Here is a 15,611-nt window from a genome sequence, read left to right on the forward strand (position 1 = left end):
ATCTATATCTATCTTCACTAATGTGTCGGAGAGAGTACCTACAGAGGTCCTTCAATTACTCAAATAAGATATTAGTAAATGAGAGTAATAATAATAATGAACAACAATTAAACTTTACCTAAAAAAATTAACCATATATATATATATATATATATATATATTATTTTATTGAATCTGAAATTCATGTGCCTTATAATACGATGATATTGTTTTTTTGTTTGTAAGATGGTAATTTTTTTTTGTTATATTATTATTATAAAGATATTTTGAGATAGGTATAAGGACCACGAGGGGGTGCAGTGTTAATCCCAAAATTGCTATGTTCATATTGTTCTCTCGGTCAATGTAGGTGAAAATAGTGGCGCAATTTGGTGCAATATTTTCCTATTTGCATTAGGCCTAAAGTTCGTCCAAGTTATAATTTTTTTATGTATTTTTGTTATATAAACTTATTATTTTTAAATTAAATTTAACATTGAATAAGCATTTTAAAAAATATATTTTAATTTTTGTTATATATAATATAATGTTTATATTATAATTCAAAAAAGTTAAGTGGCTTAATAATTTAGGAATTCAATAATCAGACTAAAATTATAGATTTTGCAAAATTAAGAAACTAAAGCCGTAAAATGAAAATCATAGAAAAACAAAAATATAATTTAGCCTATATATTTATTTATACTATTTTTAAATATTTATGAATTTGGAACTTTACTCTCCTTTTCTTTTTCTAATAAAAACAAAAGAGATATCTTGGACTTAAATTTCATTTACCGAGTCATAAAATGGTGAAAGTGGCGGGAGATTTGAGGGTTTCATCATTTCCCTCTCTTTTCCTTTGTGCAGTTTGTGGCAGTGGCAATGCGAATGGTACTTACTGGCAGAGAAAGCTTGATTCGATTAATCGGTAAACGGAGACGCTTCCTTCCTAATCGTCACACTATCCTCTCCGATCCTAACCCTAACCCTAACCCTAACCCTAACCCTATCCAGGTATCGCATCGCATTTCTTCTGATCTCTTCCTTGTTACTTATATCACGAGTGATACCTCTTCATTTTCATTTTCAGGCTGTTGAAGAGCCACCGCAATCAGATAATAACGACGACGTACAATGCCCTGTTTGCGGCCGCAGCCTTCCCGGGGACAACGACCACATAAACTCTCATCTCGGTATGTATGCACTTAACGTGATTCACATATATATTATATATTCTCTCTTGTTTCAATCTTTCTTCGCTCTTTCTCATCTCAATTTACACTTTCAGATGCATGTCTCTCTCAACCAAAACCAACAACACCATCAACAAAACGAAAGTTCTCCCAACGCACCCTCCTTCAGCTAAACTTCACCCTATCCAATTCCAAACCCAAATTTCAGAATCTCACTCACGACAGTAACAATTCTCCCGTGCCACTGCCCCAGAACGACGAGTCTGAAAAAGAAGAAGAAGAAGAAGTCCCTGAAAATCATGAGGCCGAATTTGATTCTACAATTGCCGCCACTTCCTTATCTTCCTCGTCCGTGAACAATGATGTGCCTGATGATTCCAAACCCGAGGACGTGCTTGGTGCCACGTTTGAAACATTCATCGTTGGCAGGAAATATGCTGATAATCCAGAAGAAATGTGTGCTGGTGCCGCCATCTCTTTTTTGAGGGACCCTCAAAATGTCAAGGACCCCAATGCCATTAAGGTTTGTTTCTTTTTGCCTCTATAATAGTTATATCTTCTGTTCTGTATGTAGTTCAAGGAGCTCATTGTTGCTCTTGGTTCAGGTTGTTTCTGCGGATTCTGTGTGCGGTAAGTCATTAGGTTTTCTCCCCCGTGAGCTAGCACAATACCTATCACCTCTAATTGACAACTATGGCTTTGGATTTCAGGTATTGAAAAGGTTTAGTCTGATAATGAGTTTATGCATTTATGTGCCTTTATCAAGTTGAATTGATGCAGGACATCAAAAGGGTTTCAATTTAATGTGTAAGGATTGCAGTCTTTTAGGATAAATGAACAGTTAAAATAGGTGGAACAGACACAGAACATCATTTTTAAATGTGTAAGGGTCCTCATCATTTTTTTTATTTGGAACTTGTTCCAGGGACATGTTACTTCTGTTCCCAAACATTCTCTTGATATTGTTCCAATTCAGATTATGTGCCGCAGAACATCAGATGGTGAAAGCAAATATGCCAATGAGACCTTTAAATGCTTATGGAAAAATGCTCAACGTGTTGTTGAATTTGCAAGCAGGAATCCTCCTTCATCTGTAAAGTATCAGCTGAATTTTGGTCTTATGCTACATGAAGTGTTAAGAAATAATATTCACCTTCTAACAGAAGATGAAAAAACCTATATGGGTATTAATACTCGTGACATTAATTTTCTTTAATTTTTTATCAGATATTTCAAACAATGTCTTATCTATGGTTTTGATTGGACAGAATCATTCACTTTACTCTCAAATGATAGTCAGAGGCTTTTTATCCGGCTATACACTAGAAAAGGTTATTTGAAATTTATCTTGTTACCAAATTTATTTTTCATGCCAGTTGTCTGCCATGAGGCACTAGAATTGGTACAGTGCCATATTACCTACATCCCAAGTGTAGAACCATGATTATTAATGTCATGGCAGTGCCTGTTGTCTCTGAAAGATTGATTTGTAGTGCATCTGTGCGTCTAAAAGAAATGATTCCATGTATATTCTAGTAGAAATCATAGTGTGTCAGGGTTATAACTTATAATGTCTATTGGTTAAAATTTTGATTTTACTGGACTAGCTAGTAATCTTTTAAATTGTTGCTTGTTTTGGAGTTGATATATTTTTCACATTTGATTTTCATGAAGGACCTTGGTTTCGCATGTCTAATATATCATATCCTGAAATAGTGGATACTCAAAAGGCAGTCAAGGGACTTGCTGGTAATTCAATATAATTAGTAAAGCTTATTTTTTCTTTCCCTGAAAATATAATTTGATTCCTTGATGTTAAACCTTATTCCACCTTTGTAACCTGTAGCTTTGGTATGATCATATTGCAGAGAAAGAATACATACATTCTATTGAAGATGCAAATAAACTATGTGAGAGTGATCTGAATGATATCTTGAATATCCTCAGCGTCTGTGAGTTGCGTGAAATTTGGTGCATTTTGCTTAAAAAGGTTAGAATCAATTACTAGTTTTTGGGTGGTATATATTTTCATATGAAACTTTATTATGAATGGATTGCACTAATTATGCAAATAATGTTTTTCTTAGAGTTTTTCATAGAATGCAGTTGACCTTACTTTGTGTACAAGTTGCTTGCTCCATGAGTTTGTAACCTGGGTATCAATTTCCTTTTGTTATTATATAATACTTTTTGCCTTTAGTACACATGAAGTGATATGAATTTACTTGTTGTGGAATGTATCACGGACAAATTTATTATCTGTTGAAGGTTCTATGAGTTTATTGTTTGTTACTTTGCTTCAAGAGAAGTTATTGAAGTTGCCAAGTTGGGCAATGAAATTAGTAGTTAATGTTCAGTGCCTACCCATTAGGTTATTACTCTTTTTTGTTCTTTTTTAAAATAAATGAAAAACATCAGAATATTATATAATAGCCTTTTAGTTTTAGAAAAAGACATGTTTTGTAGGATTTGCTTTTGTTTTTTTTGGATGGATGATTAATTTTGGTGTGTACTGTGTATGGAGAATGATCTGATTTGTGTTGAATGTTGATTTGATTTTATCAGCAGCACAGTTTATCGTGTATTGCAAAATGTTGTCAAATAGATGGTTTTTACTTATTTGGTCAATTAAGTTATGTGTCAATATTTTAGAACTTATATAGGCATAACGCATCCCCGTCCCTTTTTGTTTCTTTTGGTTTACTTTTTTTCTTAATTTGTTTTCCTTTTTTAGGAGAGAGTGTACTAGCCATATGTGTGCCTTCTATCATAAGTGAGTGGAGCATTTTGGATGGATCCTTTAAAAGTTTGTTGTATCCATAGTAGATGCTCCTAAATTAATGATTGGCTTCTGATGACTACATAGTAAGAGACATGCTGTGTGGACAGATACGGGCCAAACAATTGAACTTATTTTTCTTTCTCTATATAAACATAGATGTGAATAAAGTAATCATAAACCAATGGTAATGCATTTCATGTGTTTGCCTCTCCTTGAGTCCTTGTCAATTCTCTTATGAGCTAGCTATTGAATTTAGTATATTCTATTAATGTTCTAGAGTGGCGTTCATGGGATGAAGAAGCAGCATCTGATTTCATCTATTCTTTCTACAGATAATAGTGTACCATGGTATTGAATTTTTAGTTGCACTTTTATAATTTGTGGAATCAAATAGTCTTCTATTTAATACTTGGTTCATGTTGTATGCAGGCCACAACTATCAACTATGATTTTGGATAGAACTGGTTCGTGTATTAGGATTTCTTCAAAAGCTGAATCTCTTATGTGGCGCACTGAGGTGGCTCTTTGACTTTTACTGCTTATGTTGATTAAAGGATTCAGCCATATTTGGTAGTAGTTAGATCTGATGTAAATGATATTCCTTTTGCAGAGACTTTTCTTCTTAAATGGAGAACAGGATCTCTCGTCCTTTCTACTTGTTGATATGGGAAAAATAAAGTATCCAGCTTACAACTGCATAATATCAGAACCAATTTTCTCAAATCGCAATAATCTGCTCTCATACGAAGAGGTACGCGTCTAAGTTTAGAGATTTGAATAGTCTTCTGTTCCTCCCTCCATGTGTGACATTAGGTTTTCAGGCCATTGAAGTTGCACAAATTACGGATGAAGCTCTTGATGCAAACAAAATTGACGTGGTATTAAGGTGCATAAATATAGCTGAATCCTGTGTATCTACTGATTTTCCCATCCAGTGCTCAACTTCTGAATCAGTATCTTCAATTCGTCATGTATTTACATCATCATGGGTATACTCCAAAGTGGTCACAGTAGGGATTTCCTTCCTTGAGCGGGAGCACAGGTATGGAATTTTGTGGTATATATACTTCTTTAAATCTTGGTTGAATGAATACATAATGACGTCAAAACGTATAGGGCACACCCTCTTCTACTGCAACCCTGGCCGAAACAAATAACGCCATTGATTTATTGACTCCAGTTCTACACAGCTCATGTCCTTGCACCTTTTCATCCCTCAACCTCATTAGTGAATTCATTTACCATTCTTAGTGAAATAGCTTCACATATAAAAGATGAACTCTAGATCCTGCTCCTAACTAAATGAACTTCAATGATGATGTTATCCTTCCATACAACTCTAGCTCAAAAGATTTTGCCCAATATAATTCTATATTTGATGTTAAGCAAGTATGTCTTTGATATGCTTCTTTAAATGGATGTGGGAGTGGGATATCCAATTACTTGTGGTCCAGATTCTTGAATGAATAGTAAATTTCTTCATTCATAAAATACACTGATGCAGCAGCATCACTTGTGTTCATACCTCATAGTTACCTGGTTTCTATTTATGTACAAATAGATGGAGCTTATATATTTGCTTACACGGGTGTGTTATTACCATTTTAGTTTTTTTATCTTGTGCACTACAGATATTGAAGAAGTGACATTTGTTTCTCAGGTACATTGATGCTATTAACTTACTCCAATGGTTGCTAAATGTTTTCACTTGCGATGTAAGAAGAGGATATTGGACACTGAGGTTATCAGTTGACTTGGAGCACCTTGGCTACATTGATGAGAGCCTTCAAGTAGCTGAAAATGGGTTGCTGGATCCATGGATACGTGCTGGTTCAAGAATGGCACTGCAAAGGCGGGTTCTTCGCCTAGGGAAACCACCAAGGCGCTGGAAAGTTCCTAGTTTTTCTAGGTCTGCGTTGCGGAAGATCCCTGAGGTAAATTGCTTTATTGTTTATTGTCTCCATGATTCTCACTTTGATTAGCTCATGTCGTTTTCTTGTCAAATTGATATTACTGATTTTCTTTAACATTATGGCCATCTCATTGTGGCTCATGCTGATTCAGGTTTTTGTTCAAGGGAGACCATTGAATTCTGAATTGGGAGAAAAGAATAGGTACTACAATGAAGCGGGGAAACAATGTGGAGTGGAAGAGATTGCTTTGCATTACTATGCCGGGGATGGAGGTGGATGGCAAGGTGTCCATGCAGAGAGTGGCATATGGTTAACCATTTTTGGGCTTCTTATGTGGGATGTCATATATGCTGATGTGCCAAATGTCTTCTATACTAGATTTCAGGTACATTTTTTAGTGAGTAATTAACCTCCTATCTTTCTCAGCTTTCAACTTTGTGCTGCATTAATATATTTCCTGTATGTGTCATGGGATGTTATGAAATAAAACTTTCTAAGTTTCATGTATAGATTGTTGACAAAGATAATTTTTTTTCTTCCTTTTTTTTACCCTAGTCCCCCTTCCATTGTTCCTCTACGTTACCTGTGTAGCAAGTCTTTTTGACCAATGCTTGTGGTTCAATACTTGGCAAGTAGTCGTTTGCATTGTCCAGGAATCAAGCCAAGGCCTCTAGTATGAGGGGGGCATGTTACATATATAAACCATTCGCCCGATGTCTTCATTTTATATCAGCTGCTCTTTATGTTGATTAACTTTACTTAATAGGGTTAAAAAAATACTTTTATTGATAGAAGACTCTGTGTGTTTGAATATAACCAGTTATATTCATTCATTTTAATTTTTCTGTTTTTTTTAAACACATTGTAATTTTACTTATTAGTCTTTGAATTTACAGAATGCTCCTTTAGATTTCGGCACTGATGACTTTTATACTGCAAGAAAGAGTAGCATAGAATCCCATCTGCAGCAAATTCGTGATGGCATGGCTGAGGAGTTTCTTATTAAGTCATGGGAAACACATATCGGAACAGCATGTAGAGGAGTTAATTGGGGCTGCCATTCTTTAGATGAGCTTCGCGCTGTTGTTTCTTGTGTTGGGGGCACTTGCTTGGCATCTCTCTGCAAACTTCTGGCTCAAGACTATCGGAGCTGGTCTAGTGGAATGCCGGATTTGCTGCTATGGCGTTTCCATGGAGAATACAGTGGTGAAGCCAAGCTTGTTGAAGTGAAAGGCCCCAGGGACCGACTCTCTGAGCAGCAGAGAGCATGGCTATTGCTGCTTTTGGATTATGGATTTACGATTGAGGTTTGTAAAGTGAAACCTTTGTAGATCTACACAAATCATTACAAGTTGCTTAAAATTACTAGACATTGAAGTTTATTGCTCTGGCAAATTTTTCATCGCGAGAGGAAATTCACTTTGATGTTCGTTATTCATTTACGAGCATTACTCTTGGAAAGAAGAGGAACTGCTCTATACCATGAATGAACTACTCTAGATCGAAAGTAGCTCCGCCAGAAGAGAAGTATACGACGATAGAGTCAATGAACTAATGACGTATTGGAGCCCAAATCAAAACACATTCATGCTGTTATGCTTTCACTTGCTGATTCTTCATCCAATTAGTCTCCTTATGTTGTCTTAATTCTCTGTATGTTAAGGGCTAATCTTGTGTAAATTAATTTCTTTGTCCATAAATGAAAATGAATAGTAATGTCAGACTCAATCGCACAAGTAATATATCTAGAACAAGTTACCGTTTTCAACTCGTTTGTCTTTGTCAAAAGTGTGTAGGATACCTATTCCAGTCAATTGCTACAGTAAACATCATTTACCTATGTCATTTCAGCTCTAATATTTAGCTGGGTTGTTGATTTTTCCATTTGATGGGGGCCTATATCAATACGAAGAATAGTATGCATCTCATTCGTGTCCATTAAAGTCTACAAGCTATTAATTAGGGTGTAACTATTACGATTAAACTATGTCAAGAAAAAGCTTTTTCCTTCGATTTGGTTTTTTGCCGATGACGGACGTTTCGAAAGTAGGTAGTTGATGAATTTAATAGGAAACTTTTGATTGTGGTTTTTAGCATGCCTCCACTTTTTAAATGAGCATGTCTCTTTCGTCCAAAAATTTTATATACTAAAAATAAAATCTAAAAGCTACGGGACCTAAAAAGTGATAAATTAAAACAAATAATGTTTTCATCAAAATTCTGGTTGTGATTGGTGCAATAACTATCTCAATAATTTACTGCTCGTTTATTTGCATTTTTTTAAGAATTTTTTTTTCAAAGAAAAAACATATTTTGGAATAAATTATAATAATTGTAAATGCCAAGAAAGTTTGTTTAAATATTTTTTTTACAAATTTAAAATGTAGTTTTCATAAGAAAAAAAAAAGACTAAGGAGTAGTTATTTCATAACTATAACATGATAAAGAAAAGAAAAAGAAAAATACTCAATGTAGTGTGGGATTTTAACTCTCCGCTATCTTAATTATACATTTTCACCATTCTCATTTTTCTTTCTTTTATATTTGCATTTCACCCTAATTCTGCAAAGAACAAAAAAAAAAAAACAACAATCTCAAACTATTTTTTTTATCTTTACTGGTATACTTGATTTTCTTAACCATCTATTCCTTTCAATCAAATGTCAATAAATTTTATAAATAATTAAAATTAATCTTATATAAAAAAATTTAATTCATCATAAATATAAAATAAAATTTTATATATTTAAATATATTTTTTTATTATAAAATTTAATTATAATATTATTTATATATTTATTATTAATATTAATTATATACAAATAAATATTTATCTTGTGCACAAGCTAAAATGCTAATTTATTCTAACAATTAATCAAGGTGTAACTGTACAAATGTTCGAAATAATTCCATTTTTTTCAAAGGAATTTTCTCAATAACAACTATAATTTTCCTAAAAAAAAACTATAATTTTGTTACACTGAAAAATAACATCAGCTTATTTTCTATCAAAATGCTTTATTACAGAACTTTGATTTTCTGTCAATTCAGTTTTAACTTTTAAGAAACAGAAGATAAACATGTAAATCCCGCACAGTTAATGTACAAACCAGAGAAGAAGATTGATTAGTAGAATAATATTCATTATTTTAAGTGCAAATAATAGATTTGTGATGTGAGTAGTAGGGACAAGCTATTGGGTAGTGCGGTGGAAGATAATAAAGTATAAGAAGAAGCAAACATCTCAAGTGTCCCACGAGGTTGTCATCATCTCCTTTTTCGTCCACACACAACACACAATGCTCCTTTACTCGATTCACATCCACATTCCCATCGCAATTCGCAAAGCAATAATATACCCATTGTGTTTCCCTGCCTTGCTAATTATAGCTTATATTGGAATCATATGATTTATAAACCAATACTATATTTTGTTTTTAATTTCTATATGCATCCATTCAATATAAAGTGAATAAAATGATTTAATGAGACCCATAAAATTTATATTATAAGAAAAGTGTGTTAAAACACATATAATTCATATTTATTTTAAGATCTTAATATCTTATTAAATAGTATCGTAACAATGGCATTAATTAAGAAAAATGCGATATATTTTTTAATTTCTTAAAGTAAATATTAAGTTATTATTTTCGTTAAAAGTTTTTTTTTACAAGATTTATAACGTTTCTTTTGGATCTACACATTAAAAAACAAAACAATAATAGCTTTCTTATAAATGATTTTAAATATATTAAAAAACCAAGATATTAAATATTTATATTGATATTTTTTAATTTTTCAAAGCACACAGAAGAAACCCTTTTATCCCATTTATTGTTGCTTTCTTTTGTTCCTTCCCTAGGAAATTTTCTATTGATGTATTAAGATGCAGAAGAGGTAACCGTGTTTGTTCATTCACTTTCCTAATCCTAGAACCAACGAACGAACGAAGACACTGCAATCTAGAAAAAAGTTTTGAACTTTGATGCACGGAAAGCCTTCATGCCCGACCATGACATGTACCATTTTGATCACATGGACGAAGACGATTTTTTTGACGAAATTGATGACCAAAACCATGGTAGGGGTGTTGGGGATGCTGCTCTTGATGAATATGAGATGGTTTGTTTCCTTCTTTTTCCTTTTCTCCTTTTAGATTTGCATTTTTTTTGAGTTGTTTTATGTATGTATGCATGTATTCATTGAACTTGGAGAAAATTGGGTTTTTGATCTCTTTGATTGGAACAGCTTACTAAGGTGACTGATACAACAGCTGCTCAAGCAAGAAAGGGAAAGGACATTCAGGGAATTCCATGGGAAAGTTTGAACATATCTAGGGAGAGGTATAGATTGACAAGGCTTGAGCAATATAGGAATTTTGAGAACATTCTTAAATCTGGGGATGCTGTGGACAAGGTTTTTTCTATTTCTGTTTCCTTTTTTTGACCTTTGTTTGGGGTTGTTTGGGAGCAGGGAAATGGAATCAGAATTTGTTTGACAAATGTTTTGATGTTCAAAGTTTACTTTTTTTTTTCCCCTATTGGGGGTCCCAGGAGTGCAAGCAAATCGAGAAGGGTGGGAATTACTATGAATTCTTCTATAATACAAGAATGGTTAAGCCTACTATCCTTCATTTTCAGGTTTGTTGACTTTTTCATGTGCTGCATGCACCTCACCTAATATTGTCCTGCTATTTGAATGGCTAATAAGCAGTTGCTACAATATGGCTTGAAAGTTGAAACTTATTATGCGTGTGCTTGGATATATGTTGTTTTGGTGGTTGCATGTCTTCGTTAATTGGCCAAAATGTTGTGGGTTGTGTGGCTGTACTTCTTATATATTGATTTTATTTGTGGATATGGAGAAAAAAAGATTGGAGAATCTTCAAATTTACTAGTGTCTCTAGACTCTAATCATTTGATGTACTATACTGTATACTATACTGTAGAAGATGGACTTAGGTTGTTTTTTTATATATATATATATATATATATATATATATATATATATATATATATATATATATATAACATGCATTTGCCCATTTGCATTGGACACAACAGTACTGTTTCTTTGTATAGTTTGTTGTCTTACAAAAATTAACTTTAAGCCTAATGTAATGGCTTTTACGGAAAGAAAAAAAATCTAGCCTAATATCATATTTGTTTGTGGGATGCAGCTGAGAAACTTAGTATGGGCAACTTCAAAACATGATGTCTACCTTATCTCCAACTACTCTGTTAATCACTGGTCATCATTAAGTGGTAATTTGTCTGAGATAATCAATTTTGCTGGGCATGTGGCACCGGCCCCTACTGAGGTAATGCAGTCTCTTAAACAACCTTATTCATCTATAAAGAAAGAGGAATGGTGTTATTTGCGTTTTTTCATGCTTATTAATGCAAGATTTATGTGGAACCTACATTTTTTTTAAAATCATAAGAAACCTACTAGCTGTTCAATATACATGTGTGGTCAGTGAATTGGAGAAGATAACATGGTTCATTTGAGAAAAGAATTTAGTTAAGTGTGCTAATTATGATTAATTTTATACAAGAATACAATTTAAATGGCTTCAATAATGCTTTACTTAGGTATACATATATAATTTCTTTGTTTCACTTAATCTATGCATTCTTTGGTCTTGTAGAGATATGCAGGAAATTTGTTGGAAGGATTTTCTCAGACCCAGATTAGCACATTGGCTGTCAAGGATAATCTTCTTGTTGCTGGTGGTTTCCAAGGAGAGCTTACTTGTAAGGTGAGTCTACGTGATTTGTTCCTTATCATATACATGTTCTTTAGGCTTCTGATACTTGATTGAATGATGTGTAAGTTTATCTGTCTATTGGGAGATTACCCATTATCATATGCAGATACATCTCTCTCTTGAGGGCAGGGGGACTGCTATTGTAGTTGCTTCACTTACTTGCCAATATGATTATTTAAAATGAGGGAATAAAGTCTGGTATGCCACTTTTTATTTTTCCATGCTTGTTCCCTGGGAAGGGATACTCCTTTATAGCTGTACTTCTGAAGAATGTGATCACTTGAGCGGTTGTAGATTGTGTATATGTGGCGTTGCTTGAACATTCATCCATTGGGAGATGATGAATTTTCTTGAATGAGTGGGTTGCTGTGAACAAATTCTACCATGGCAAATGTAGGGCAGGCGATTATAGAAGGCTACACATTCATGAAAAGAATTGCAGGTTATCAATATGGAATCAGTGATCTGGAGGGTTCGGTTTAAAATACCACTTTGTTTTCACTTTAATAAATGGGGTACCTCTGCTTGTGAGGAACTTGGTCTCCCTTATTTCTACTCTTCATGTTTCTATCACAGTCACTTCTCAATCAAGCTCCACTTAATAACCTAAGATTAACTCATAGTTAATCACACTTGCTTTTGGAGGTCAAACCTTCCTTAATTCACAGGGCTTGCCTTAATAGATATTCATGATTCTGTGATCTTGGTGTTTTTTCCTCTCTTTCTCCTCTTGTGGCTCGCTTCTGTCTGGTTTGGCAATATATACTTGGTAAATACATTAATTTATTCATTTTATTGGATCTGTAGTAGGAATTATTGCTGCTACACAAGCCTACTACTTCTCTCTGTTTCACTAGTTTATCCTATTAGAATTATGTTGGGTGCAGCTTATAATGTCTATATTGGATGCAGCGTTTGAATAAGAAAGGAGTAAGCTTTTGTACACGGACCACACATGATGATAATGCTATATCAAATGCAGTTGAAATATATGACAGCTTGAGGTATTTTTTATACCAAGTTTATTTGTCTTAGTTTGGAACATGAACTTTGCTTGACATGGAAACTTTTGCAGTGGTGCAACGCATATTATTGCCTCCAATAATGATTGTGGTGTGAGAGAATATGACACAGAAAGGTTTCAGCCTTTGAATAACTTCCAGTTCTCTTGGCCAGTGAATGTGAGCACTCTCAATGCAATCTGACTGATGCAGTATATTTTTAATTTTCTTTTCCTTTCTAGCTAATTATTCTCCCATTCAGGTTCATTTCAGCTTTGCTCTCTTATATACTGTTGTGTTTTTTCCCTTTCTGTAGTTGATTAGAAAAAAAAATTGTATTAGAGATAGCAAGAGAAAACAGATAAAAAAGATGCAGGATAGAACTCTCGGAACTGATAAAGAAAACCAAAACAGAAACACAAAAATTGAAGTCCTATACTATAAAATTAGTTAGTGTAGAGAAGCTGTCTAATCTCTTTGTATATCTTAGATGTTGATATCATGAAATAATACATGTGCAGTAGACCAAAGAGAAGCCACACACACTTCTATCTATAGCAAATTTAAAGGATATGATGCACCCTTATAGATCGAAGCATTCCTTTCCAGTCACATACACTGCACACCTCACAAACCACACATGGCCATATTGTTTTGATTTTCATCTTAATTCTTATTTCCAAACCCTTGAAAGTGGGTATGAAGAAAATGATCCAACCAACTAGGACAAATTCATTTCTAGCCAGAAAAAAATGACTTATCTAGGGAAAGCTTTCCCTTGTAGGAAAGTAAATGAGAAATTGAAAATTTGCATGAAAATTTGAAAAATACCAGAACTTGATTAGAAGGAAAGGGAACGTAATCAAGTAAAGCAAAGAGGGATTGAATTTGACTAGTTTCTCTATTGTTCAAATTTCTTGTACTGTTTGATTGTCTTAAACTGATTTTCTTGTTTTTGAGCTTGGCAATTACATTCACAATTTGTATGAACTTCATTTATATTTCAATTAACTTTTTAAGAATAACTTATAATTTATATTTTATATGTTCTGCCTTGATTCCTAAGTCCTAACCATTTGCTCTTGATTCAGCACACATCAATCAGTCCAGACCGGAAGCTTATGACTGTTGTTGGAGATAACCTGGATGGACTGCTAGTGGATCCTCAAAATGGAAAGGTACATGGTTCCTCTGATCATGCATTTTATTGGAAATTTCTTTTCAAGTACATTTTTTCCTCCTTTTCCCAGTGAATATTTTGTTGCTGTCTTTCATTTAGTTCATGCATATGTTAAAGGATCAAATCGTTTAATTTTTTCCCCCTAAATTTATGTCTATGATTCTTTTTGTGGTGGAGAATGACACATATGGTTGTGAAGCTGGTAAAGTTTCCTATTTGGGTTGTATGTAGATATTGTAAATGCTAGAGAAAAAAGAATGTTTATCGTTTCATTATTGGTAGAAAGCTGGAAAATATTTTGCAGTTTTATCCAACCATTAAAACAAGTCTCTAGCTCTGTTAGTTTTGGAAGCATGCCTTTAGATTCAGGAGGGCTAATCATTTTAGATGTTCCTTATTCCTTGGGTTATCATTTTTTTGTGAATTATTTTTATCAATTTGAAACTGATTCCTTGTACTTATCATAATTTGCTTGTGTGCATGTTGCCTGTCTATCTTTCGTTAGTTTAAATGATCATACAAGGAGAAAATTTGAAACTAGTAAAACTTTCATTGAACATATATATGATATGGCCACATGGGTACTCACTGTTAAACATCTCCAATGGATAGTGAATGCATGCTAGATATGAATGGGTTGGGAATGGGAGTGTTTCAAAATACGAATGCAATGAAATTAGGCACTACGTGGTTACTTTATAGCTTTATACTTTCCCAAAAAACAGCATACCGTGCTGAAGAAACTTCCACTAACATCTTTGAGACTTGTTTGAGTTTTTAGACTGTTGCAACTTTTGTTGGTCATCGAGATTACTCTTTTGCTTCTGCATGGCATCCCGATGGACGTACCTTTGCAACGGGGAATCAAGACAAGACTTGCAGAGTATGGGATGTTAGACACTTATCATCTCCTACTGCCATTCTCAAGAATAACCTAGGGGCAACCCGGTCTATTCGGTTTTCTTCTGATGGTCAATATATGGTGGTTGCTGAGCCTGCAGATTTTGTGCATGTTTATAGCACAAAGGCAGACTACAGAAAACGTCAAGAAATTGATTTCTTTGGGGAAATTTCTGGGGTTTCTCTGAGCCCTGATGATGAGTGTATATATATTGGAATCTGGGACCGGACTTATGCAAGCTTGCTTCAGTATAATAGGAAGCACCAATATAAATATCTTGATGCATACTGATGATCTTGATTCCTGCTAGCTGATTTAGGAATATCATGCTGATTTATAGAGCAGTTTAAGATTCTAGATCCTTCCCCCATTTGTTTTTCACAGTACTTTATGTAGGCCAGTCTGATTAATCAAGAGCGCAGCATCATAAGATATCTGCACAATGAAATCATGCCTCACCTTCCTTGTATTTCTGAGCTTTTATTGCAAATCCCAAATTGCATGGTATTAATGTTATTATATACATTGTCTTCATGTCTGTGCATCCTACAATGGATAATAATATAGCTTGGTTTACTTTTATTCGGAAAGCAAATGGTGCTCGGTTAATTAACTTCTAAGGTGTAACTGTGCCTTGGCATAGGATGCTAAATGTTCTTTCCCTGGATATTGTGTTTAAATGATTCTTTTGAAAAACTTTAGTAACATTCTTTATTATTAGACAAGTTTTATGTAGATGTCACTAATAAAAAGTGAGTGCAAGTTAATTAGTGGAGTGCATATGAAATTTATTTATCTAATAATAGAGATTATTTTGGGAATGGTATGTTAAATTTTTAATGACATTTCTCTCGTTCTCTTTATAGTTTTAAAGTAATCTTTGAAG

General features: G+C 33.8%; 2 protein-coding genes across 7 annotated transcripts; both read left to right on the plus strand.

The window, feature by feature from the left end:
* The first annotated feature begins 788 nt into the window (after positions 1 to 788).
* LOC100793881 (fanconi-associated nuclease 1 homolog) lies at positions 789 to 7,491 on the plus strand. Of its 5 annotated transcripts, none has more exons than XM_006602947.4 (15): positions 789 to 996; positions 1,073 to 1,175; positions 1,271 to 1,698; positions 1,781 to 1,885; positions 2,101 to 2,359; positions 2,444 to 2,506; positions 2,850 to 2,924; positions 3,044 to 3,165; positions 4,235 to 4,305; positions 4,387 to 4,474; positions 4,568 to 4,708; positions 4,779 to 4,999; positions 5,618 to 5,891; positions 6,022 to 6,255; positions 6,752 to 7,491. In XM_006602947.4, the coding sequence occupies exons 1-15, from the start codon at positions 865 to 867 to the stop codon at positions 7,199 to 7,201; spliced, it is 2,766 nt and encodes a 921-aa protein (XP_006603010.1). In that variant the 5' UTR covers positions 789 to 864; the 3' UTR covers positions 7,202 to 7,491. The 5 variants fall into 5 exon arrangements, with proteins under 5 accessions (XP_006603010.1, XP_006603011.1, XP_006603012.1 ...); XM_006602948.4 differs by having other exon boundaries at positions 6,767 to 7,491; XM_006602949.4 differs by having other exon boundaries at positions 2,152 to 2,359.
* Positions 7,492 to 9,672: 2,181 nt separating this feature from the next.
* Positions 9,673 to 15,259, plus strand: LOC100813227 (uncharacterized WD repeat-containing protein C2A9.03). Of its 2 annotated transcripts, XM_003552607.5 has the most exons (9): positions 9,674 to 9,995; positions 10,122 to 10,289; positions 10,427 to 10,513; positions 11,053 to 11,193; positions 11,524 to 11,634; positions 12,556 to 12,647; positions 12,719 to 12,824; positions 13,736 to 13,822; positions 14,606 to 15,259. In XM_003552607.5, exons 1-9 carry the CDS (start codon positions 9,876 to 9,878, stop codon positions 15,014 to 15,016), a joined length of 1,323 nt encoding a protein of 440 aa, XP_003552655.1. In that variant the 5' UTR covers positions 9,674 to 9,875; the 3' UTR covers positions 15,017 to 15,259. The 2 variants fall into 2 exon arrangements, with proteins under 2 accessions (XP_040868150.1, XP_003552655.1); XM_041012216.1 differs by lacking the exon at positions 11,524 to 11,634 and having other exon boundaries at positions 9,673 to 9,995.
* The last annotated feature ends 352 nt before the right edge of the window (positions 15,260 to 15,611 follow it).

The sequence above is a fragment of the Glycine max genome, chromosome 18, assembly GCF_000004515.6.
Source record: "Glycine max cultivar Williams 82 chromosome 18, Glycine_max_v4.0, whole genome shotgun sequence".
NCBI lineage: Eukaryota > Viridiplantae > Streptophyta > Magnoliopsida > Fabales > Fabaceae > Glycine > Glycine max.